General features: G+C 46.3%; 1 protein-coding gene across 4 annotated transcripts in view; it reads left to right on the plus strand.

The window, feature by feature from the left end:
- Positions 1-25,614, plus strand: part of PPM1H (protein phosphatase, Mg2+/Mn2+ dependent 1H) — a 288,609-nt gene that overhangs the window by 242,470 nt on the left and 20,525 nt on the right. For 2 of the 4 annotated variants that reach the window (XM_070454668.1, XM_070454666.1), the window contains exon 8: positions 4,628-4,735. In XM_070454668.1, coding sequence (XP_070310769.1) covers positions 4,628-4,735 — 108 coding nt within the window. Of the gene's footprint in view, positions 1-4,627; positions 4,736-6,340; positions 6,798-20,267; positions 20,339-25,614 lie in introns of those variants that run through there. The other 2 variants (XM_070454667.1, XM_070454669.1) reach the window with 2 other exon arrangements.

Here is a 25,614-nt window from a genome sequence, read left to right on the forward strand (position 1 = left end):
CGCTGAGAGTTCCAATTAGAAGAGAAAAATGTGGTCACGTTAAGAAGAATATTCAAGTGAAAATTTTTTCAGCATGTGATAGCTTTTATCAGAACAAGTGACTCATAAGAAAACTGAAGGATGCCTTTGTGGACAGAGTTTGAGTGTGTGTGTGTGTGTGTGTGTGTGTGTGTGGTATGAAAGCACACAGGAGTAGGTTTTGGGTTCAGCAGTGATTTTGCTCGAAGGAGAGAGGAATTTCGCAGAGGGAAATGAAACATGAATATTTGATCAATAAATGCATCATTTGTCAAACCAACGTCCCCCTTTCCTTAGACGGATGCCTTCTGCCTTGCCATCCTGGTTGAGAGTCAGGACAGGGAGGGGCTGTGTTGCCGGTAGGATTCTGTGTGTCTGAGTACAGTGGACACTGTCGTGAGCATCACTCAGCCCAGTGATCTGCACCTACACTCTCTGGTGTTCATGGCGCTGAGATTCTCAGTATTACCCTGCTGCTCCCCAGTGAGTTCCGCTAAGCTCAGGACCACATCCTGTTGCCTTCATATCCTTAGTACCCAGCTAGCCTGGTACTTGACTCATGGCAGGCCATCAGTAAATGCATAAGTATTTAATAAGCTATTCAGTTATGTTCAGTATACTCTCCTTGAAAGAAAGTGAAGGTGTTAGTCATTCAGTCGTGTTTGACTCTTTGCGACCCCATGGACTGTAGCCCGCCAGGCTCCTCTGTCCATGGAATCTCCCAGGCAAGAATACTGGAGTGGGTTGCCATTCCCTTCTCCAGGGGATCTTCCTGACCCAGAAAACAAACCCAGGTCTGCTGCATTGTGGCAGATTCTTTACCATCTGAGCCGCCAGGGAAGCCCCATACTCTCCATTGTTCAGTTGCTCAGGCGTGTCCAACTCTTTGCTACTCCGTGGATGCCAGGCTTCCCTGTCCTTCACCATCTCCTGGAGCTTGCTCAAACTCATGTCTGTTGAGTCAATGATGCCATCCAACCATCTCATCCTCTGTCGTCCCCTTCTCCTCCTGCCTTCAATCTTTCCCAGCATCAGGGCTTTTTCCAGTGAGTCAGCTCTTTGATTCAGGTGGCCAAAGTATTGGAGCTTCAGTTTCATCATCAGTCCTTCCAATGAATATTCAGGATTGATTGCCTTTAGGATTGACTGGTTTGATTTCCTTGCAGTCCAAAGGACTCTCGAGAGTCTTCTCCAACACTGCAGTTCAAAAGCATCAGTTCTTTAGCACTCAGTCTTTTTTATGGTCCAACTCTCACATCCATATGTGACTACTGGAAAAACTGTAGCTTTGAGTATATGGACCTTTGTTGACTTTCTCTCCTTGGTACAACAGAAAAATAGACAAATGTGTTCTTCTGTGATGACCTGCAGTAAGATTTAAAGGAGCAAGGTTTTTCTCAGTTCAGCAAAAAGCGCAATTCACCAGGACATCATGTTCCTCCAGCATTCCAGCAAGTTAGGGCTTGACAGTTCTGTGATGTGTAGTTGGTGAATTCAGTCGTTGTACCTCTGGACCTATTTAAACGCCACCGTGGCTCCAGTTGGCTCCAGGCATACCCTGTACCAAAGTAGCTTCCCCTCCGTCCCAGGACTCCACGACCTGTTAAGAAGGTTTAGAATGCAACACATCAGCTCTGTCTAGATCTGGGTTTTCTCTTTCTTTTCTGCACACATCTCCCTAGAAGTTTCAGAATACTTTCACTGCTGTTAAATTTCATTTGATTTCTGCCAGTGCTTTGAAGGACTGGTGTGGGACTTGTAAACTAGCAGAAATATCAGATTTCTTTGGACTAAAATGCCCACCTGTGCTTTGTCCAACTTGAGAAGGTACGGCAGCAGGGAGGAAAGCAGAAGGCTCGTAAGGAACTCAGAATTTCCACACTTAGAGGTGAATGTGTCTCAGCTTGAAGGGAGCTCCGAGCTGAGCAGCACCTGGCCAGAGGTCCCGAGGCTCACATCCTCTGTCTGCATTTTACCCACTGTGGGTCTAGCCTTGTAAAAATGCATTACGGTTTCATTTCCACTTAAATGTAAAGCTGCCCACCTTCTGATGTGAATCCAGCTCCAAATTCACAGCCTTTTGAGGGAAAGTAGGATGAAGACCATGGTAATGTGTTAGAGCGTCATGTCTTAGCATTTCTCAGTTCAGTTCAGTCGCTCAGTTGTGTCCTACTCTTTGCGACCCCATGGACTGCAGCACGCCAGGCCTCCCTGTCCATCACCAATTCCCGGAGTTTACTCAAACTCATGTCCATTGAGTCGGTGACGCCATCCAACCATCTCATCCTCTGTCGTCCCCTTCTCCTCCTGCCTTCAATCTTACCTAGCGTCAGAGTCTTTTCAGATGAGTCAGTTCTTCGCATCAGTTGGCCAAAGTATTGGAGTTTCAGCTTCATCATCAGTCCTTCCAGTGAATATTCAGGACTGATTTCTTTTAGGATGGACTGGCTGGATCTCCTTGCAGTCCAAGGGACTGTCAAGAGTCTTCTCCAACACCACAGTTCAAAAGCATCAATTCTTCAGCACTCAGCTTTCTTTATAGACCAACTCTCACATCCATACATGACTACTGGAAAAAACATAGCCTTGACTAGACAGACCTTTGTTGGCAAAGTAATATCTCTGCTTTTTAATATTACTGTCTAGGTTGGTCATAACTTGCCTTCCAAGGAGTAAGCGTCTTTTAATTTCATAACTGCAGTCACCATCTGCATTGATTTTGAAGCCTCCAAAAATAAAGTCTCTCACTGTTTCCATTGTATCCCTATCTATTTGCCATGAAGTGATGGGACCAGATGCCATGATCTTAGTTTTCTGAATGTTGAGCTTTAAGCCAACTTTTTCACTCTCCTCTTTCACTTTCATCAAGAGGCTTTTTAGTTCCTCTTCACTTTCTGCCTTAAGGGTGTTGTCACCTTCATATCTGAGGTTATTGATATTTCTCCTGGCAATCTTGATTCCAGCTTGTGCTTCTTCCAGCCCAGCCTTTCTCATGATGTACTCTGCATATAGGTTAAATAAGCAGGGTGACAATATACAGCCTTGATGTACTCCTTTCTTGATTTGGAACCAGTCTGTTGTTCTGTGTCCTGTTCTAACTGTTGCTTCCTGACCTGCATACAGATTTCTCAAGAGGCAAGTCAGGTGGACTGGTATTCCCATCTCTTTAAGAATTTTCCTCAGTTTGTTGTGACCCACACAGTCAAAGGCTTTGGCATAGTCAATAAACCAGAAATAGATGTTTTTTTGGAACTCACTTGCTTTTTCGATGATCCAACAGGTGTTGGCAATTTGATCCCTGGTTCCTCTGCCTTTTCTAAATCCAGCTTGAACATCTGGACGTTCACGGTTCACATACTGTTGAGGTATAGCGTTTCTAGATTACTCTTGTCACCAGAGCGTCAGAGCAAGGATTCAAGTAGAGGTCTTTGAACCACACCACTACACCAAGTGTAGTGTTGATGAGCCATATGTTAGAGCCAGGGGCTTCAGTTAGCCCAGAATGACTTTCACTCCATTCCTCTGTGTTCACCTGGGTTGGACATCCTTCTGCACAAAAATGTAGTGCTGCCAGCCTCCTCCAGGGAACCTTCTTAGTAGAATTTTTACCTCCTCTGAACTCACATAACCCATTGTTTATTTGTCTTTCAGCACTCGGCCCTATTCTATATATTGTTAATCAGACACGTACCTCTGAGTCTTTCCCTTACCAAGTTCCTTTATAGTAGGTACAAGACCATAGACATGTGTCCCCTGCAGGATGGTATCTGCACATAGTAGGTGCTCAATAAATGTCTGGGTGAATCATATCTGTGATCTCCCAGGAGATCATTAGGCTGACGGTATAGGCATTAGTACAATAGTATTGCTTCCTTAAAGTATTTGGACAGCCATGCAGAGAAGGCTACAGATGGCATGGTCTCAGCCGCGAGGTCTCTGTGGAGTTGTAGCGCAGTGACATCTTGTTCCTTTCTGCCTGGAGGGAATTGTGTGAGGATGTTAGCAGGACAGGTTATAGTCTAATGGTACCTTTCTAATGGTACATTTTCTCCAGCCATAAAGTAAAATATATGAGCTCTAGAAGGGCAGGATCTGCCTCTGACATTTTTATATCTTTTATCACAGAACTAGAGACATATTGTCTACTGAATACTGTTTACTGAATACTGGTATTCAGTAAATACTTGAAGAATGGGTGTATAGCAGATGGATGGATTGGGGGGGTAATGGATGGATGGATGGATGGATGGGTGGATAGGTGGACAGATGGACCGATGGGGGATGTGTGGATGACGGATCCTGTTGGATTTGGTTTGAATTGATTTCAGTAGCTGTAGACATCATGGATGTATTGAGTTTATTGGACACATCCCCTCCAGTGTCTGCGAAGAGACGGCAGCAGCCCATTCAAATGCAGGTAATTGGTAGAAAAGCCCCCCCTCAAGTATGTCAGTAACCTTGGCGGGCTCTTCCTCGAAAACAGCTACGCACAGAGCTGAGCGGCCAGGGGCAGCGGGGATGGGAGCGTGACTGCGGCGCCTGCACCGCAGCGGGCGTGCCTTCCCCGTTGGCAGCAGTGTTCCTGACGGCCCTCTGCTTGTACCCCCAGGCCCGTGTGATGGCGACCATTGGAGTGACCAGGGGACTCGGGGACCACGACCTGAAGGTGCACGACTCCAACATCTACATCAAACCCTTCCTGTCTCCAGCTCCAGAGGTACCCCGGGCCTTTTTATTTCTGTTTGTACAAGAACATGTTTTCTGCACTGCCCCTCCCCTGACTCTCGCCCCACATCCAGGCAGTGGGCAGCGCACGCCCCACGCGCTTCTGCGTGGCCTCTCACGGCTGCTCCTCTTTCTCCCCTCCGCTCTCACGTCAGCCGTCCTGGCTCCTTCTCCATCGCCTCCAGCCCAGAAGGCTGCGCGGCCTGTGGCATCCCTGCCTCCTCAGTCCAGCCCACGTACGCCGTCAGAGCAGTTTTCCTGAACAACTGCTCTGACACCTGTTTGCTCAGAAACCTTCAACAACACCCCAGGGCTCAGAGAATAAAGCCCACACTCCTTCACTGGGCATTGTTATAATTTATTATAACAAATTATAAGGACTTGTTATCATTTGGTCCAACTTAGAAAAAAAAAAATCTGATCTTTGGTCCCCTAACACTAGCCAGAATGAACTTATTTTTGGTATATGATCTTTAGTTTTCCATATTTACTCAAACTATTCTTTCGCCTAGAATGCCCTTCCCCCTCATCTCCAAACATCCAGCCTCTTTTTTATCTCTAGGATTTAATGTAAATACTTCTCCTGCTTTCCCCTCCCCCAACAGGAAGTCACGCCTCCCCCTACTTCAGATACCTGGAGAGTGTTTTCACTTTCTGCATGGAGATTTACATACAAATTTTATCCCCTCTTAGATTCTAATTGCCAGGAAAGCTAGTATGATTCAATTGATGTTTTAAAAGTTAACTGAAAAACAAGTTTTCATATCTTTGGTTTAAAAAATCATTTTTCTTATAATATAGGAAACATCAAGTTCTATTTCAAGGTATATCATTTAGAAAAGATACTGTTTCTAAGTGATAGAAAAGTCTAGGTAATAGTAGTTGGTGGGTGTATTTTCTCACATACCAAGAAGGCTGGAATTTGGTGGCTGTCCATGTTGGTGCAGCACCTCCGATGTGCCAGGGGTGACATCTCTGTGGCTTTTTTCCCTTCGTGGTTGCAAGATGGTAACGCAGGTTCAAGCGTAACGTTTTCGTAAAAGGCAGGAGGAAAGGGAGCAGCCCCTCTGTCCCAGTAGACATGCACTTGCATCTCGTTGGCCCAGACGGTGGTACCTGGCCTCCCCTAGCTGCAGAGGAGGCTGGGAGAGAGAGAGGAAGGTCTGCAGTTTCCGTGGTGAAGGAGAGCCAGGGAGGGGTGAGCTGGGACCCAGCAGTGTTTGCATACTATGCAATTAACTGTTAAAACAGTGCCTCTGGAAATGCTCAGACTGCTTAGACATAGCTCCATCTGCATGTTCTTCCCAAGGGTGGCTGCTACGTTTGCAGTGAAGGCTCTTTTTGTTGAGGGAAACAGAAACCCACTCCCGCTGACTCAGAAGGAGGTGCTTATTTTCTTACTCTCGGAAGAGATATTTATGGGGTCCACAAGAACCTTTGAAGAGCCAGGCTTTATGGAAGAGAAGGTGATTCTGGAGGCAAGGCAGCTCTAAGACCAGTCATGCTCCACAGGTCTCTGCTCTCAGGCCACCCGGTTTCTCACTCCCTCACATTACCAGAGAGGAATCTCAATGGCCCAACTCACCTTTTCTACCAGGTCCCAACTGCCTTCACAGCCTGTAGACTGTGTCCACTCCAGAGCCGTCAGTGGGCAGTCAGCCACCCAGGCCCAGCCTTGTGCCAGCGCTGTGAGCAGGACTGAGTCCTTAACTGAGGTTGAGGCTGACATCTAAAATATACCCAGCTGCAGGAAGTCTCACCAGAAGGAAATCTCCAGTGAATAGCAGGAATAGGAGACAACGCGCGTGTCCTAGTATCACCCAGGATCTCAAGTGAGAGCAGCTTGGTGGAAATACTATTTCCCATTTGCAGCTGTCTCTTTTAGCCTTCATAGCAATTCTGCATGATGAGGATCTCGACAACAGAGTGTCTAAGTTCCCCTGGATGTTGATGGATGCCCACTCCCTCTGTTCTGGTCAATACTAGGATCCCTGAATCACTGCTAAAAGTCCTCCTGGCCAGAGAAAACCATTAAAGGCTATATTTGTGCATGCTATGTTGCTTCTGTCATGTCTGACTCTTTGCAACCCCATGGACTGTAGCCCGCTAGGCTCCTCTGTCCATGGGATTCTCCAGGCAAGAGTACTGGGGTGGGTTGCCATTTCCTTCTCCAGGGGATCTTCCCAACCCAGGGATCAAACCCACATCTCTTATGTCTCCTGCAGTGGCAGGCGGGTTCTTTAGCACTAGTGCCAACTGGGAAGCCCAATACTATACTCATGGGCATCCATATCTTCCCCCTTGAGAGAGAGGCCTTTATCAGGCATATTAAATGGCACTGTCACCTTTCTATCACCCCCCCACCACCAAAAAAAGAAAAAACATCGATGAAGTGTGACTGTGTTTGGTAGGGGATGGGGGAGTGTTCTAAGGAAGCGCTAATTAACCATTTTGTTCCTTAAAGGAGAATGAAAACTTCCTCACCCTCCCCACCCCAACACACACACACAAACACACATATACTTTCTATATAAAGTGAGAAGTTTGGTTTTCAGAAAAATGATCTATCCATGCAGTTAGGTTACAGATCTCCCAGTCGCTGTGCTACTCTGGATCCCAAGGAGGGCCACCCTGGGAGATTCCCCGAGGACTAATGAAAAATCCATCGGTTGATCAGAAACTTCATGTTACCTGTCTGGAGTGATGCTGATTCTCAGGGAAGTGGTGTGGTTGCTTTAGCATTGAGGAGGGATGGGGGAGGATTTAAACGGGAACCAGCAACCTCTAGGAAAATGTAAGTGCTCTTAGGAAAGTTGTAGAATTGAATAAAGTGTAGCACCTTTTTGATAATAATAACAAGTAACATTTATTGATTACTGAGTCTGGGCCAAACAACATACTTTTTAAAAAATCCTCACAACAATTCTGTGAGGTATATATGGTTAGTATACCCATTTTACAGATCAGGAAATTGAGATTCTGGGAAGAAAATTAACTCCCCTTGGCTGTACAGTTATTAACTAAAAAGATGATCCTCATACTCAAGTTTGTCTGATTCGCTCAGGCTCTGTAGGGGAGAGAAGCTGAATTCGAGGAGATTTTTTTGCCGTGTCCAAGGGCCCCCCTGAGGACTGTTTCAAGGGACTCTGAAGAGAGTACCTCTGTCTTGGGGCGTTAGTGGCCAGAGATTCTCAGAGAAACATGGCTGGCTTCAGACTGATGTTGTAGAAAATGATGGTGTGGTAGAAAAAGTAATTGGGAAAGACAGGAATGGCTTTTCGTGTGTGCCAACCAAGGCCAGACAGAATTGTGCAAAATGAGATTGTGCACCTATAATTTAGCTTAATGGGTATGTAGTGCAGATCTCAAGACTCCTTTGCACGAGATTAAAGTTGTTGTACATTTTAAATGTTTCCAGATGGAGAGGCCTTAGCCAGAGCCAGGAAACAGGGAGGAAGATTGGAGAGGAGGTGGGGAGAGCAGCTTGAATCCACTCCTATGAGAAGTGTAGAAGAAAGAGAGATGGGTACCAGGGACCCCCGGCCCCGATCTTGGAGCGGAAGCTCCTTTTCCCTGGGCAGTCGTGGTAAGGTCAGACCCTAGAGAAACAGCTCCGGGGATTGCTCTTAGGAGCCCCCAAAGCCAGGTAGACCTGTAGACCTGCTTAAACTATCTGATGAAGAACCCACTCCCTTCTGTCTTCAGTCTCCACCCCCTCCCCCAGGCTATGCTGGCTTTCTAACCGTGACTTCCTAAGAACATTCCTCTGCTATGCTTCATCTTTGCCAAGCGTGGATCTTTATTTCACATTTGGGTTCTAAATTTCAAACTCAGCTCAGTCTGGTAGTTTTAACGGTTATGGGGAGGGGAATGGGGGGGCGGGTGGGGGGTGGGTGGTGTTTGGAATGTGATTTTGTTCTAAGAAAAAAGGCTCAAAAATCTTCTTGGAAATCAGCATTGTTCCCATTCATCATTGTAGCTCCTAATTCGATTTGATGAGTTAAATAAAAATAAATCGAAACCATGTGGATCAAATTTACGTTAAAAAAAAATGCACAGGGGTTTAAAAATTAGAGAAGGGTTTCTAGCCAAACACATTCTCAGTTTTGCTGAACACAGGCGCTGGAAAAATCTCGCGTTTGCCAAACCCAACAAGCAGCCGCCAGGTTTGCGGAGCCTCCCTCATGTCTTCCAAGGTCTAAGGTAGGGATATCTGGCCAAGAAGAACTGAATTCCATGAGAGGCCCCCACCAACCGAGCAGAGGCCTGTTCGGCGAAAAAGGGAAGTGTTTTGACCCTCCCCTGGTCCACAGCATCTTTTCTCCATATAACTGGAGCCTCTCCTCTCAGAAAGGAAACGCCCCCCACCAGGTCTCCATCCTCTTGCCTGACGAAGCTCATCACTGTTCGGCTTTTGTATATCACCCTAAAGAATTCAAGTGGAGAAGGAAAGGGTTGGTGAATTCAGAGGCATTCAGCACCTTCTTTCCAGCAACTCTCCACCCCGGCCGGCACACACCTCGTGACCCGTCCTCAGGCAGAGTGTCCTGGGCCCGCAGCCTAGACCTCCAGATGTCCTCCACACCACGCCCCCTTCCTGGCCTGTGGCAGGCCCTCCCGACAGCTAGGATTCCTCTTAATGTCTTTCTCGCCTTCTGGCCTCCATTCCAAGACTGCGCTGTTGACTTTAGGCCCCTTTTCAGCTCTTGGAAGAACGGGATCTTTTTCTGTCTGGGGACTGGTTTGAAAAGCCAACTGTATCAACTCAGCAGGGCCCCCCCACTCCAGTCCCCGCCAGACTGAACCACAAGGAGCCTGATTTTCTCTCGGCTTCATTTTTCCTCCCCTTGGTGTTCAGCATTCCTGTCAGCTGTTTTCTGTGACTCAGGATCACTCATTTAGCTCATTCTTGGTTGTCTTCCTCTAGATTTTTTTTTCTTTTCTTTCTTTTTAAAAAATACTTATCTGTATTTGGCTGTGCCGGGTCCTAGTTGCAGCACCAGGATCTTTTATTTGCAGCCTGGAAATTCTTAGTTGTGGTGGCATGTGGGATCTAATTCCCTGACCAGGGATCAAACCCAGGCCTCCTAATGCAGGAGCTTGGAGTCCTAGCCACTGGACCACCAGAAGTCCCAGATTTTATTTTTTTCTTTCATCTGAAACAGACTTCTCTAAAAGAAGACAGACCTTCAGCTCCAGTATCTAAATCCAACCCTAGCACTGGCGTTACCTGTGACCTCTACAGATTCTTTCAGCCTGCAGGTGGGGTGGAGTTGCCTAGATTCACAAGATGCTTAGAAAAGCAAATGAGAACATCTGCAGAATTGTCTGGCATACGGTCTGGTACATGGTTTACTCTTCATTACCCACCGGCTTCTGGAAGGCTTTGCATTTATGGGGGATTCCCAGTGTTCACTTTCATCTGAAGAAAAGAATTGACTGTTCTGTTGGAGACTGCCCCTGTTGTTGCCCATGAAAACCTGAACAATATTTAAAGTCTCACATTGACATCTGAACATGTACGGTCTTCTGATTCTCAGTAGCTTTTCATGCCCCAGGCCAAAATCCCATTTTGGGAACGAGCATGTTTTATTGTACGGTGTACTTTTCTGCAGTCTGGCCAATTCATAAAAAACAATATTGGTGCATAATGACGTGGGAAGATGGCTGGACTATATTAAGTGAAACAAAATATGACTGTGTATACAAAAGCATGATCGTAAGTCAGTAAAAAAGTTATGGGCATGTGTATACACATATACATAAAGATATAACTCTTGAAGGACATTCTCTCAAATGTTAGAGTAATTATCTTTGGGTTGTAGAGGAAGAATTTAAAAATCCCCTTTGTTATTCAGTTGCTAAGTCATGTCTACCCTGCAACCCCATGGACTGGAGTATACCAGGCTGTCCTTCACTATCTCCTTCACGATGTCCTTCACATGACTTTGCTCAAACTCATGTCCATTGAGTCGGTGATGCCATCCAACCATCCTAGCCTCTGTCGCCCCCTTCTCCTCCTGCCCTCAGTCTTTCCCAGCATGAGGGTCTTTTCCAGTGAGTCAGTTCTTCACATCAGGTGGCCAAAGCATTAGAGCTTCAACTTCATCATCAGTCCTTCTAATGAATATTCAGGGTTGATTTCCTTTAGGATTAACTGGTTTGATCTTCTTGCAGTCCAAGGGACTCTCAAGAGTCTTCTCCAGTTACACAGTTCAAAAGCATCAGTTCTTCAGCATTCAGATTTCTTTATGGTCGAACGCTCATATCCATACATGACTCCTGGAAAAACCACAGCTTTGGCCACATGGACCTTTCTCAGTAAAGTGATGTCTCTGCTTTTAAATATGCTGCTTAGGTTTGTCATAGCTTTTCTTTAAAGGAGCATCTTTTAACTTCATGGCTACAGTCTCTGTCCACACTGATCCCCTAGAGCCCTGAAAAATCCCTTAGGAGGCAGTGTGATATTGAGGTTAGAAACACACTGGTATCAAGTCTTGGCCTCAAGCTCTGCCTCTTTATTTGCTAGCTGGGTGACCTTGAGAAAGTTACTTTACTTAAATCTCAGTTTTCCTCCTCAGTAAAAAGAGGACAATAGAATTGTTATGCCCAGGAACCCAAGGAACAAACTAAATGACACATAAAAAGTACTTAAAACAGAATCTGGCATAATAAATATTAGCTTGTAGTTCCTATTCCATCAAGACCACAAAATCTCACTAGTTGTTTATATAGAGCTCATGAGCCCAGTAGTGTTTATCAAGTAGCACCCTGCAGAATGTGTCCTCATGGAATCGGAATTTTGGGCCACTTCTAAGGTAAGACTAGCCAAAGAATAATCAACTGTAAACCCTGTGAGTCCTGACTCCTAAGAGACTATGGGAATTCAGAGAAGGGAGAGAGAACCATCTAATCTGAAGAAGGACAAGATAGGTAGTAGTTGTTGAGTTGCTCAGTCATGTCCAGCTCTTTGTGACCCCATGGACTGTGGCACGCCAGGCTTCCCTGTCCTTCACCATCTCCCGGAGTTGGCTCAGACTCATGTCCAGTGAGTCGATGGTGCCATCCAACCATCTCATCCTCTGTCGTCCCCTTCTCCTCCTGCCTTCAGTCTTTCCCAGCATCAGGGTCTTTTCCAGTGAGTCGGCTCTTCGCATCAGGTGGCCAGAGTAGGGGAGATTCAGGTTCAGCATCTCTCCTTCCAGTGAATATTCAGCGTTGATAAGTAGAACAAGAGAAATAAGGCAGCAGGAATAAGTCAGTGTGAAATAAATTTGCCTTACAGAATCAGTGAGTTTGGAAGATGAGCTTGAAGGGCCAGGGCTCATTTTCCTGGAGGGCCTTGAGCTGGACCCAGGGTGGCAGAGCAGGTTTTGAGCAAGGGGAGCAGCGTGATAGGTGGATGAGGCCGTGGAAGCCTTAGCTTATAGCAGCCTGTGGATGGCGGTGCAGGAGTGGGGAGATACAGATGGGGAGACCACCGCTCAAGTGAACCCACGTGGCAGTGAGGATCTGAGTCAGGGCAGGGACCAGGAAAACCACGTGGAAGCACGGCAGAAAAGTGCTTCACAAAGCAGTGTGTTAACAATAATAACAGGGCAGGGAGTTCTCCGGCAGCCCAGCAGTTAGGGATCCACCTTGTATTGCAGGGGATGCAGATGTGATCCCTGGTCAGGGAACTAAGATTCCCTACACGCCTCCGAGCAACTGCTGAGCCCGGACACCACAAGGAGAGAACCCTTGTGCAGCAACTCAGACCCAACACAGCCAAATAGAGAAAGAAAGAATGGAAGGCACCCTTGATTTGGAGTATGAGGCAGAGTGAAATGTTTAAAAACTTAAAAATAAGCTTTGCTTTCTAGTTCTTGAGAAGGGAAGAAGGTTGCTTGTTGAGGTCTGAGGAAGAAAAACAATTTTATCTTTTTTCCCTCTGAGTTTTCTGAACCCATTTAAAAAACAAACACAGGAGTCTGGGATGAAAATAACTTTATAGTGAGGATAAAGTTAGGCTAGAAACCATGCTTTGGATCTCAGACCAAAACGGACTTTCTATTCCTCACCTCCAGCCCTCAAATTAATCTTACCTCCTGGGCCACTGTAGGCTCTCATCTCTCCAGCCCACAGAGGGCCGTCTTCCTGGTATTTACCTGCTGGCGGACAGGAGAAGAGGGAGCAGGTGCTGCTTTCGGCTGAGTTGGTCCAAGGAGCCAACTCCAGAGGGCTCACTGCCCCGTGTTCACGCTCACCAGTCCTGTAGGGAGGAGGGGCTGGAAGTGTGACATCACACTCCTTTGTGCCTCTGTGGACTTAGAAGCTTAATGGAAGAATTTGTTACTATCTTTCGCGCTTCTATGGGTCGCGTGGGCTCAGCTAGGTGCTTCTCCCTTGGAGTCTCTACATACACACAGCGGGATGTCAGTGCGGGTTACTGTCATCTGAAGACGAGAGGGGCTGAAGGTCCAAATGGTTCTCTCAGTGAGCCATCAGCTGCGAGCTCAGCCCAGGCACCTACACACAGTGTCTCCACGTGGCTCCGGCTTCTCACGGCCTTACTGCAGCTGGACTCTGAGAAGCCTCCCAAGACTGAGTTCAAGAGACGCAGGCAGAAGCTACAACTGTTTTAAGACCCAGCCTCCGAAGTCCCAGAACATCAGCTCTGCCCCACCCTCATGATGAAGAAAACCATTGTGGTAGGTCCATATTTGAGGCGAGGAGAACCAGAATCCACTCATTTTTCTTTCCTTCTTTTTTTTATTGTATAAGATATGAAAGTGTGATGAGACTTGGGAAATACAAAGTTACATACAGTTTTACTGTATATTACAAAAAATTACTATATATTACTGTATATTATAAAAATTATTTTTAAGTAGGTAAGTTAAGGTTTTAAGTTGGAATTTCAAAGTCAAACTCTCAAAAATGAATAGAATGAATAAAACAGAAAGGTAGAAGGATATAGTAGACCTGAAAAGCACTATGAACCAATTCAACATAATTAAGGTTTGTACAGTTTTCAGAGTTGGACACTACTGAAGCAACTTAGCATGCACAATTTTCACACAACAGTCAGATACAAATTCTATTCAAGTTCACATAGACTATAAACCAGGAGACACTGGAACATATCCAGGGATATAAAACAAGGTGCAAACCAGAATCTGCTTTTGGAGACTTTCTACCATCCCCTCCTATAGAAGTGTCCTCCCCACTGTGAAACATTTTTTTTTTCAAACTTTAAACTTTTTATTTTGTATTGGGGTATAGCCAATTAACAATACTGTGGTCATTTCAGGTGAATAGCAAAGTGACTCAGCCACACATATACCAGAATCCATTCTCCCTCAAAACCCCCTCCCATCCAGGCTGGCACATAACGCCGAGCAGAGTCCCATGTGCTCTACAATAGGTCCTAGTTGGTTATCCGTTTTGAATATACCTGCTGTGAAATCTTGAAGATTAATCATCATCTGTCTTTCCAGTGCAAACTAATAAATGTTGATGCATTAGCTAATTAATTAAGAAAGGAAATCTGGTTTGCAGTGTAGAGGCAGATTTACAAAGATGCTAATTAATTCAGTGTTAAGTATCAGTGCTCTTCACCCAGACCAGCCCTCTTTGAGTTCTTGTTGTTACCGGGAGAGGTAGACAGTTCTTTGTGGTGAGGAGAGGCAAGGTTACAATCAGAAATCATTTCCTTATAATCATTCCTCAAAAGAAAAGGACCTCATTTTTCATGATTTCAGTAATTTGCTGCAATTTCTTGTCTCATTCCTAATAAGCAGTCACATTAGCATCTAAGTTTGTATTCATAATTATTCCTGTATTCTTTTTAAAATTCATGTATTCATGAATTTATTTTTGGATGTGCTGGATCTTCGCTGGTGCGCGCAGGCTTTCTCTCATTGCAGCAGGTGGAGGCTACTCTAGTTGCAGCGTGCAGGCTTCTCATTGCTGTGGTTTCTCTTCTTGCAGAGCATGGGCTCTAGGCACATGGGCCTAGTGGTTGAGGTGTGCAGGCTTAATTGCTCTGTGGTATGTGGGATCTTCCCAGACCAGGGATGAAACCCATGTCCCATGCATTGCCAGGTGGATTCCTAATCACTGGACCATCAGGGAAGTTCTGTATTTTTTCTTATAGAGAGCTTCCCAGAAAGAAAAATATATTATATTATCTCACTTACATGGGGAATCTAAAAACAAACAAACAAAAAAATCTAACTCATAGATGAGATGATTGGATGGCATCACCGACTCAAAGGACATGAGCCTGAGCAAACTCCAGGAAATGGTGAAGGACAGGGAAGCCTGGTGTGCTGCAGTCCATGTGTTCACTAAGAGTCAGACATGACTTAGTGACCGAACAACAACAAAACTCATAGAAAAAGAGATCAGACTTGTAGTTACCACCATTGGAGGTGAAGGGGAATTAGAAGAAGGTGATCAAAAGGTACAAGCTTCCAGTTATAAGACAAGTAAATACTAGGGATGTAACCTACAACATGATGACTATAGTTAACACTGCTCTACAATATATAGGAAAGTAGTTAAGAGTAAATCCTAAGAGTTCTTATCGCAAGGAGAAAAAATTTTTCCTCTTTATTCTTTTTTTCTTTCCTTTTTATTGCATCTATATGAGAAGATGGATATTAGTTGAACCTATTCTGGTAATCATTTTACAGTATAGAAATCAAACCATCATGCCATTTGCCTTAAATTTATACAGTGACGTATGTCAATTATTTCTCAATAAAGCTGGAAAAACTCCCCAAGTTGTATAAACTGCAGACCTTCATAACAGTGGATCCCCCCTGTACAAAAGGAAAATGCTGAGTTCCATCTAAGGATACTTTGATAGTTTAGAGCAGTTGTATTTGGCACCTTTTCCCCTCCAGTCTTCCTGAGATAGAACTGACATATGACATTGTGTAATTTTAAGATGTACAGTGTTTTGATGTGTTATATTCAGTTGGGCCTTGAACACCATGAGATTGAAATGCACAGGTCCACTTGTACAGATTCTTCCCTGCAATAAATAACACACTTCTTACACAGTCCGAGTTTGATTGAACCACAGGTATGGAGGAACCACAGTGAGAGCTGACTGTTTGAGCTGTATGCAGATTTTCAGCTGTGCAGAGACTACGTGCCCCTAACCCCCTAGTTGTTTGAGGATCAACCGTATCACAAAATGATTATCACAGTGGTATTAGCTAACACTTCTATCACATCACATGATTACCAGTCCTTTTCTGTACTGAGAACTTTTAAGGCTTACTCTTTTCGCAACTTTTAAGTATATAATACAGTATTACACACATACCGTATACACACACACATTATATATAATATATATATTTATGTGTGTATGTGGGGCTCCCCAGGTGGTCCAGTAGTAAAGAATCTGCCTGCCAGTGCGAGAGACAGAAGAGCTGTGGGTTCGATCCCTGCAGAAGGAAATGGTCACCCGCTGCAGTGTTCTTGCCTGGGAGATCCCACAGACGAAGGAGCCTGGCAGGCCACAGTCCGTGGGGTCGTAAAAGAGTCAGACCCGGCTTCGTGACTAAACAGCAGCAATACGTATTATATATATATCGGGCTGGTCAGAAAGTTTGTTAATGTTTTTCCATAACATCTTCTAGAAAAACCCAAATAAGCTTTTTGGCCAACCAACAGTATATAAAATACACTGTATACAGATATCTAACTATAATCACCTTGCTGTACTTTGGATCACCGGGACTTATTCATCTTACAACTGCAGGCCTGTGCCCTTTGAACATTCTCTCTCCATTTCTCTCCCAACCCCTCCCCCTGGCAAGCACCACTCTACTCTCTGTTCTGTGAGTTCAGCTTTGTGAGCAATTTCTGGAACCTCCTCTCTAGTCCCACGTCTATAGCATCTCATACATCTGCTTTCTCAGTGGGGTTGATGCCCCCTTGGGGAGTCTTATACCCTCCTCCCATCACTGTCAGCATTCTGAAAATGTCTGGGGGAAAATAGTCACATGTTAAGAGTGTATAGAACTGCTTTCTTCAATTCCAGTACCATCTGACTTTATATACAGGAGAGACTTTATGCCCTAGCCTGTCCATTTGCATCTGTAACATTTGCATTTCCAGTCTAGTTGTTAAAAAAATCACTTTTGATGCACCTGTGTGTCATCCACATGGATGGTTCCCATTGGGAAGTGTCTTGAGATTTGCTCACAAGCCATTTGAATGAAACCAGAACTTGAAATTTACTTGGACACACACCAAATAATCTAGCTTGGCAACTCTTGAAATTTGTGGTCACACAGAGGAGCCAACCTGTACATTCTGTCAAACATTTCTTCTCACTGGAGATCCTCTGATCCTCTCCTGAACAATAATAATTTCACTTGAATGTTTCAGTTAAACACAGAGTATCTTTTTCACATTAATTTATTGTATTAATGCAGGCTTCCCCTGTGGCTCAGCTGGTAAAGAATCTGCCTGCAATGCGGGAGACCTGGGTTCAATCCCTGGGTTGGGAGGATCCCCTGGAGAAGGGAAAGGCTACCCACTCCAGTATTCTGGCCTAGAGAATTCCATGGACTGTATAGTCCATGGGGTCACAAAGAGTCAGACACGACTGAGCAACTTTCACTTTCACTTTCATCGTGTTAATGCATATAAGAATAGTTTGAGGAGTTTGTTAAAGAATGTAAATGCTGGAATCCACTTCTGAAAACCTGAATCACAAGGTCTAGGGTGGAGGTCCTAGGGATTGTCACATGTTTCGACAGTCCTGAAGCAGGTGATCCAGAGACCACTCTGGGAATAGCACTGTCATAAGTGTTGTTCGGTGTTTCAGGAACTCCAGTTTTGTAACCCTGATGTCATCCGTGCCGCAGTCCTGGACCGCACGATTCATTCTCTCTACGCCTGTGCTCTAGGCTGCTGGGCTAGGGCCGCTACACACGTCACTCTCCGACTACCCGCAGGCCTGCCTAGACCCGAGCTGCTCTCGGGCGACTTCGTCACATGGCACGTGCCCCATAGCTTACCAGGGGAGACTGGGCTTCTTCTCCTAAGGCAAGAGACACGGTAACCTGTTCTCCTGCTCACTTGAGACCCCTGAAATCTTGCCATTGTGAAGTGAGTCCTGTGACGTAGTGACTCACTATGGTTAGGTTCAGTCCCAATGGTTACAAAGCGCAGCTCCAAGAATAAAGAACAGCGGTCCTTTAATTATTTACATGCCAGGAGACTAGGTAACGTAACTCTGTCAACCAGGACTGACAGTCAGTGGGGACACTGTTAATAATTACGCTGGGAAAACAGCAGAAGCCAAAATATCTCAGGCAAACAGGGCATTTTAATGAGCAGAAATGTATTCCTCAGATGACTAACAAGCTGGATTCAAGTCCATTTGTTCACTGATCTATTCAGTGACCCTTTGATTCAGTGGTGAACAAGCCATTGGAATTCCAGAGAAAGGAGTAGAAGACAGGCGAGCCCCTCTCCCCACCCCCTCGATATATAAAGGAAATTCCTCCTTCTCGCTTACTTCCCTGAGCTATAAAGTTCTGGCCTCATGTGGAGGAAATGAAAGCCTTGGCTATCACAGCCAGGCACTGGGTACAACTTCAGACCGTCTCTCCTACCTGACATTCTAGCTGGTTTAGAAAGTTTTTTAGCTCTTAGATGGTGTGTGTGTGCACGCTCAGCTGTGGCCAACTCTGTTGGGACCCTGTGGCCTGTAGCCCACCAGGCTCCTCCGTCCATAGGATTTCCCAGGCAAGAATACTGGAGTGGGTTGCCGTTTCCTTCTCCAGGGGATCTTCCTGACCCAGGGAATGAACCCGCATCTCCTGCATCGGCAGGCAGATTCTTTACCACCGAGCCACTTGGGAATCCCCTACTAATGATAGCCACCCTCAAAAGTCAAAGGTTGTCAGTAGACTCCAAAAAAAAATAATCAAACCTCAAGAATATCTAGTGCATTTCACATAGAAAATTATACCCATAGCCAAAGCAACCAGCTGCTTCTGGGGTAGTAGGAGGCATATTAGTCATACGTAAGTGTCCCTTCATTCATTTGCAGCCAGATACTCTGAGGTCATGTGGTCATTCCCACTCAGGTCTAGCTCACCCTGTGATGGAAGCGTTGGGGAATATTTGAGCCATTAGCACCCGCAGTGGCTGCCTTGTGCTAACCTTCCATTTCACAAAGGGAGACACTGAAGATTTGAGAAGCCTCGTCCCTCACCACTCCGCAGTGGAAATACATTACTTCCAGCCAAACTAAAATACCTAGAGCTGCCCCAGCACACCATCCCCAGGCGCTGGCCCCTGCATTTCCCTCTCCATGTAAGACACGTGATGCCCAAATTCCTCCTCCCTGACACTCCCCATCTGATTCATCAGCACGTCTTCATTTTGTATTCCTGGCAGGTTGTCAAGAAACTTTAAAATGTGAATGAACAAAGTGGTATTGCCTAACCACTAAGGGCAGAGGTTGGTCTCAAACCCAAGTTCAGTGTATATTTCTTCATGACATCATCTAGTATAGATGGAATCACAACAGAGAATTTGGGTGCCGTCTTGGTAGCCTACCAGAATGTCAGTGTAGAAGGGATCTACTCAGTGTGCTGAACTGTGATGAAATATGCTAGAGTTTTATTTTCTTCTGGCACAAATGCCATCTTCAGATTTCCATAGGTTGAGCCGCTGGGTTTGTTGGCCACAGAGGGTGGAGAGGAGGAGAATTTGTACTCTTCAGTTCCCACCACCTACTAGCAGCCTTTACCTGGGGAGCCACCTGGCTTATCTACCAAAACAGGATTAATAGTCCCAATCACTGCCATTTTAAGTGGGACTTTGGGAATTGAACCCCAGGTTCCTTGAGCTCACTCTTAACTCTCCTCCATCCGCTAACTAGCTTACTTTCAGAGCCCCAAAATAATAAATAAATAACAAAAACATGCTGGGACTTCCCTGGTGGTCCAGTGGTCAGGACTCTGTGCCGCCAATTAAGGGGGCACGAGTTTGCTTCCTGGTCAGGGAACTAAGATCCCACATGCCATGCAGCACAGCCAAAAGATTAAAACAAAACAACACAAAACATGCCAAGCATTAGAAAGAATCTGTAGTTCCCTTCCACATAATCTCCTTTGATCTTGACAACAGCTTTGTGAGAAAGGTAGAACAGGTGTTATAATATTTATTTTTCTTGTCTTTTGGGTTTCTCAATTTTTAAACAGTGATATCAGGGATGAGAAAACTGCGGGCTGAAGAGATAAATGACCTGTCTCAAGCCCAAGACTGGTTAGAAGCAGAGACCAGACGTGAGGGCTGCTCATCACCCAGACAGGGAGGGCTCCTGCTTCTGCCGACAGCAGGGCATGAGCTGTGGGGACATCGCGTCCTCCTTTGAGTACTTAAAAGGGAAAAGGGGTTTGGAGAATTTGCTGAGTTGATAAAGATGTGAAAGTGGTGAGGACATCCGAGCAGAGTAGCCGAGATCTGGCAAATGGAAGAATTGATGAATTCTTTTTCAGAGTGGCTTCAAGAAGCAGCATCAGCTTACAGTAGCATGAGCTCTCTGAACAGGCCACTGAAAGGTCGTCAGTAATAGAGAGGCGAACAAATATTAGACACGCGCTGACACAGTGGCCGCCTGAGCACTGTGGGAAGGTACTGTATTAAAGTTGCTTGTCCCCAGCTCCCCTGCAAAGCGGGGGCTGCACCAGAGCTAAGGGTGTCTCTAGCTGCTCTTGAGGGGGAGGGCTGCGAGCGCCGGCAGCACTGGGCTCGTTCAGGGCATATTAACCACGATCAGTGCCCTCCAGCTTCTTCCTGCTCCCCCCGAGGCTGGGTTTTTTTCTTTTGGTCTGTTAGCAACTTCCCTGAGGATGGGGGGAAGAAAGGAGAGTCTGCCACGTCTTTTAAATATCAGCACATTACAGTTTGATGACTGCCTGGGAGCATCAGAGTTTGCAAGCCAAAATTGTCGGGTCACCATGAGATTAGGGGGCCTTCTGAATGGATCTCATATGTTCGATTCTTTCTCTTCCTCCTTTCTTCCCATTTATTCTGTCTCACCAACACTTCCCTGGTGGCCAGTGGCTCAGACTCCGAGCTCCCCATGTAGGGGACCTGGGTTCGATCCCTGGTCAGGGAACTAGATCCCACATGCTGCAGCTGAGACCTGGCACAGCTGAGACAAAAATGTTTACAACCCCTGGAGGCTCAGGTGGTAAAGAATTTCCTGCGATGCAGGAGACCCAGGTTCAATCCCTGGGTCAGGAAGATCCCCTGGAGAAGGGAATGGCAACCCACTCCAGTATTCTTGCCTGGAGAATTCCACGAACAGAGGAGCCTGGCAGGCTAACAGCCCATGGGATCACAAAGAGTCGGACGCGACTGGGGATTAACACTATTCTGTCTGAGCAAGTATGTCCTGAAAATCTAGTGGGATTTACTCCATGAAAGACATGGTGAGGCCCACAGAAGTGCAGAATGGAATCTCTGACCTCTCAAAGTTGACTTTTGCAGGGGAGAGAAGTTGACCAGCTCTCGGGTTGTTCACTCTAAGTAGGACAAGTGTAAACGTCCAGCGAAGGCAACACTGCCCTTGGTGGCTTATTGCATGCTTCCATGGGCTGGGATCTGGGCAGTGTTCTGGGGGCAAAAACTCACAGGATGACTCAGACCTTGCCCCAGGGCAGTTTATTGCCCGAAAACTGTGTTTTCAAGGAGAGGGTCCCTCACCCTTTGCTTTGGAATTACCCCTCTTTACATAGTCTGATGGGCTTCTCAGGTGGCGCTAGTGGTGTTAGTAGAGGGGGCATAAGAGATGCAGCTTCCATCTTTGGGTCGGGAAGATCCCCTGAAGAAGGAAATAGCCACCCACTCCTGTATTCTTGCCTGAAAAATCCCATGGACAGAGGAGCCTGGCAGGGTACAGTCCATAGGGTCTCAAAGAGTCAGACACGACTGAAGTGACTTGCCAGGCACCCAGCCTGATATCTGGGCTGAGATCTACACAGTCAGAATCTTTAAAGGTGGGCCCTTGAATCTTAATTTTATGAGTTCTGCAAGTGATTCATAAAACATAAAGGTTTGAAAATGACTACTCATGTAGAAGAGACAGACAGGTGAGCCTAGACTGGTACACACAGGTAAATACTGTGTTAGTGAGCCTGAAAGGAATTGTCTGCAGAGGGTCGGGGGAAAGAAAGAAAGAAGGCTGCTCTCAGATCTTCGTCAGGGTGGCTCTGGCAGCGGGGGAGACAGTGTTCCCCTCAGCCTGTCTTCTTCACCAGCAGTCTGATACCGTCCACACTTCAACCAGAGGAGGAGCGACCGTCCCCATGGGAAGGGTCCTGTGGAAAGTCACGTCTCAGACCTCTGTTCACATGCCGTCTTCCCAGAGATGCTGGCCTTACCCACGTCTTCTGAAAGGCTGTCCTGCCGCTCTCCTTACCCTGCCTGATTCGTCTTCTGTAATTTATTTGTGTCTAGCGCACCTTGTTGAGAAGTTGTGAGGACTTCTGTCGCTTTTGTTCACAGCGGTTGGCACATAGTAAGTGCTCAGTAAACGTTGGCACGGAGCATCCAGGAGGCTGAGGGATCCACCCAGGACTCGGCTCTCTGCTGCTCTGAGAAACGGCGGGAGTTGCAGGATGCCCACGGGCTTCCTCTCCCTTTCTTGGCAGATGGGCACAAGGCAGGAGCCACAGGAGCTCTGCCCGTGTTCTCCAGCCCTTCCCACAGAGGCCTTTGCCGATCACACCTCTCCTGTCCCACAGACTGTCTTCCTTGTGTCTGAGTCCTAGGGAGCCTCCGAGCCCGTACTTTTGATGCGGGGCTTCCTGGAACATTAAGACTCTATTTGAGGAATTGAACAGGGCTCTCTGGCATGGCGAGTATGGTCCAGTGGAGGAGGGCCCGTAGCGCCTCCAGGGAGGGAAGGTCGGGTCTCCAGAGCCCACTGGAATCTCTGGACACCCTTGCTACCGGGGAGGATGAGCATGCAGTGGGATGCCTTGCAGGCAGTCCAGCTTTGCTGAGGGGGTTTTCACAAAATGTCCTGCGTCGCAGGTTAATGTGTAAGACATGAGCTGTGCGTGGAAAGTTGGCAGAGTCCTTTGGAAACTGGCTGAAGGGCAGGAAACAAAGGGTAGCAGTAAAAACAAAAACAAAAACCCTAAAAGGATGTTAATTGAGGAGTGCCTCGGGGAGTAGGATTGAGGCTCGCTTTTTATTACTTACGTAAAAATTGCTTGGAGAATGGTATTGAGAGGGATTTTCATGTTGGGTAAGGAAACTGCCTTAGAGAGTCGTGTGGAAATGTGAATGGGGAATTAGGGAAGGACTCAATTTCCTGACGGAACTGAAAAGGAACATTTTCTAACATGTTTCTATTTATCAACCCACACCCATTCTGTTGGCCAGATTTCTACTTGAGTAGCGGACAGGACAACTTCTGCTTGAAACAACTCAAATCTCCACACTTTGGGGGCCCCAGAAAGCGCCTGAAGAGACTTTGGCACCCTACAGACAGGGCAGGTCCTGAAATGAAATGGATGTTATCTTCAGACCTAGAGACCACTCTTTTCTTTCCTTAAATGTTGTTCAGTTGCTCAGTCATGTCTGAGTGTTTGTGACCCCATGGACTGCAGCATGCTAGGCTTCCCATAGTCCTTCACCAGCTCCTAGAGCTTGCGCAAACCATGTCCATTGACTCGGTGATGCCATCCAGCCATCTCATCCTCTGTCGCCCCCTTCTCCTCCTGCCCTCAATCTTTCCCAGCATCAGGATCTTTTCCAATGACTTGGCTCTTCGCATCAGGTAGTCACAGTATTGGAGCTTCAGCTTCAGCATCAGTCCTTCCAGTGAATATTCAGGGTTGATTTCCTTTAGGGTTGACTGGTCTGATCTCCTTATAGTCCAAGGGACTCTCAAGAGTCTTCTCCAACACCCCAGTTCGAAAGCATCAATTTTTAGGCACTCAGCCTTCTTTAGGGTCCAGCTGTCACATCCGTACATGACTACATGACTTCTTAAATATATTTAAGCTTAATTTTTCATCATTTTTCTCAGAAAGGATATGCTGAAAGTACCTCGTAAGTTTCAGGCAGAAATGATGATTGGCAATTTCTTTTTTTGAATTGGAGGATAATTACTTTACAATACTGTGTTGGTTTCTGCTGTGTGACAACATGAATTGGTTATATATATCCACATTTACCCTCCCTCCTCCACTCCCCCACCATGAAACCTCTTTTAAGAGAAGCTGGAAGGCAGGCGGCATCTCGTATTTAGCTACAAATATAAGATGCTACAAGCACATGACACCCACATCTCCTTTCCTCCCTTTGTAAGGAACGTTTTCGATCCTCTGGAGCTCAAATTATCACAGAAATTTCTTGTAGATATACCCCAATAAGAAGCTAGCAGTCTCACACAAGCAAAGTGAGTGCATACCGGAGGTCACGACACATGACACAGGGCTTGAAAGTGGGAGCTCAGAAGTGCCATCTGCTGTCCTCGCTGTAACCTCCCCTAAGGGATAGACTCCTAGATAGCATGGAGCCCTCGGTTTCCCTGCTACCAACCAGTAGGACTTCTTGGCGGCCTTAGTATTCAAAGTGTGGTCCAGGGACCAGCAGCACCAGCCTCACACGGGAACAAATTAGAAGTGCACGCTCTCAGGCCCTGCCCCAGCGCTGAGTTAGAATCTGCATTTCATTAGGATCCTGGCTGATTGCTGTGCGCATTAACTTTTCAGAAGCACTGTTCCAAGACACCCAGGAACCACAGAAGATAAAGCAGAGGGAGTCTGCTTGCTGCTACAGAGGAAAAATTGAACCACATGGGTTCAGTGGCCTGAGGCTGAAATTCTGGCATTTGGGACTTTCCAGTTTGCTGTAAATTTAAGATCCCCGCTCCTGTTGTCTTTAATTTGGCCCCAGAAGGCACAGTGCCTTCTCCAGAATATAAACTTACCCCGAAGTGAACGTGCCTTTTGAAAGGAAGATGTTAAAGCCAGTCCAGTCTTCCCATGAGTGCTCTTTCCCGCACCCTGCGCTCCCGAGCGAGGTTCATGGTGTACGTACCATTAGCTAATTGTTGCTGTCTTGTCCCCCCGCCGCAGAGGCTATTTTCCATTTGAGCTCATTTCTCCAAAAACTTTGGGGCAGCTGTGGGCATTTTGCTGTTTTCTGCTGTTGGGTGTAGGCTGTTCGTCCTGTAGCAGGGTGTCACTGGCCTGGGCAAACCTTCCTGAAATACAGGAGGCCTGGCTTTTACAGATGTGGATGGGAACATTCTGCAGGCCTCTTAGAATTGTATTGTCTCGAGGTCTGAGATGACAGGACGGTGACTCTTATGATGGGACACGGGGACAGCTGCCTACACGCCATCCTCCGCCCCTCCCCTGGCCTGCAGCCGTCACTTAGACTTGTTTTTAGAAAACAGGATAATGCAATGAGGTTGAAGGCCTCAGAAGACTGATGAAATTGACCTGTCTTTGTCCTCAGTTCATGGGGGGGTGTAGACAGCGCTGATTCTGTCACATTAGTAGGGCATAGCAATGACATCCCCAACCTCTCCTTCTGTGCACCCACGTAGGGTGGACATTAGCTCCAGTTAGGCTTTCTTGGTAGCTCAGACGGTAAAGCGTCTACCTACAATGCGGGAGACCTGGGTTCGATCCCTGGGTCAGGAAGATCCCCTGGAGAAGGAAATGGTAACCCACTCCAGTATTCTTGCCTGGAGAATCCTATGGACTGAGGATCCTGGTAGGCTACAGTCCATGGGGTCGCAAACAGTCGGACACGACTGAGCAACTTCACTTCACTTCAACAGAAGGAAGGCTTGATTTTCATGAGCATTAGTTT

The sequence above is a fragment of the Odocoileus virginianus genome, chromosome 24, assembly GCF_023699985.2.
Source record: "Odocoileus virginianus isolate 20LAN1187 ecotype Illinois chromosome 24, Ovbor_1.2, whole genome shotgun sequence".
NCBI lineage: Eukaryota > Metazoa > Chordata > Mammalia > Artiodactyla > Cervidae > Odocoileus > Odocoileus virginianus.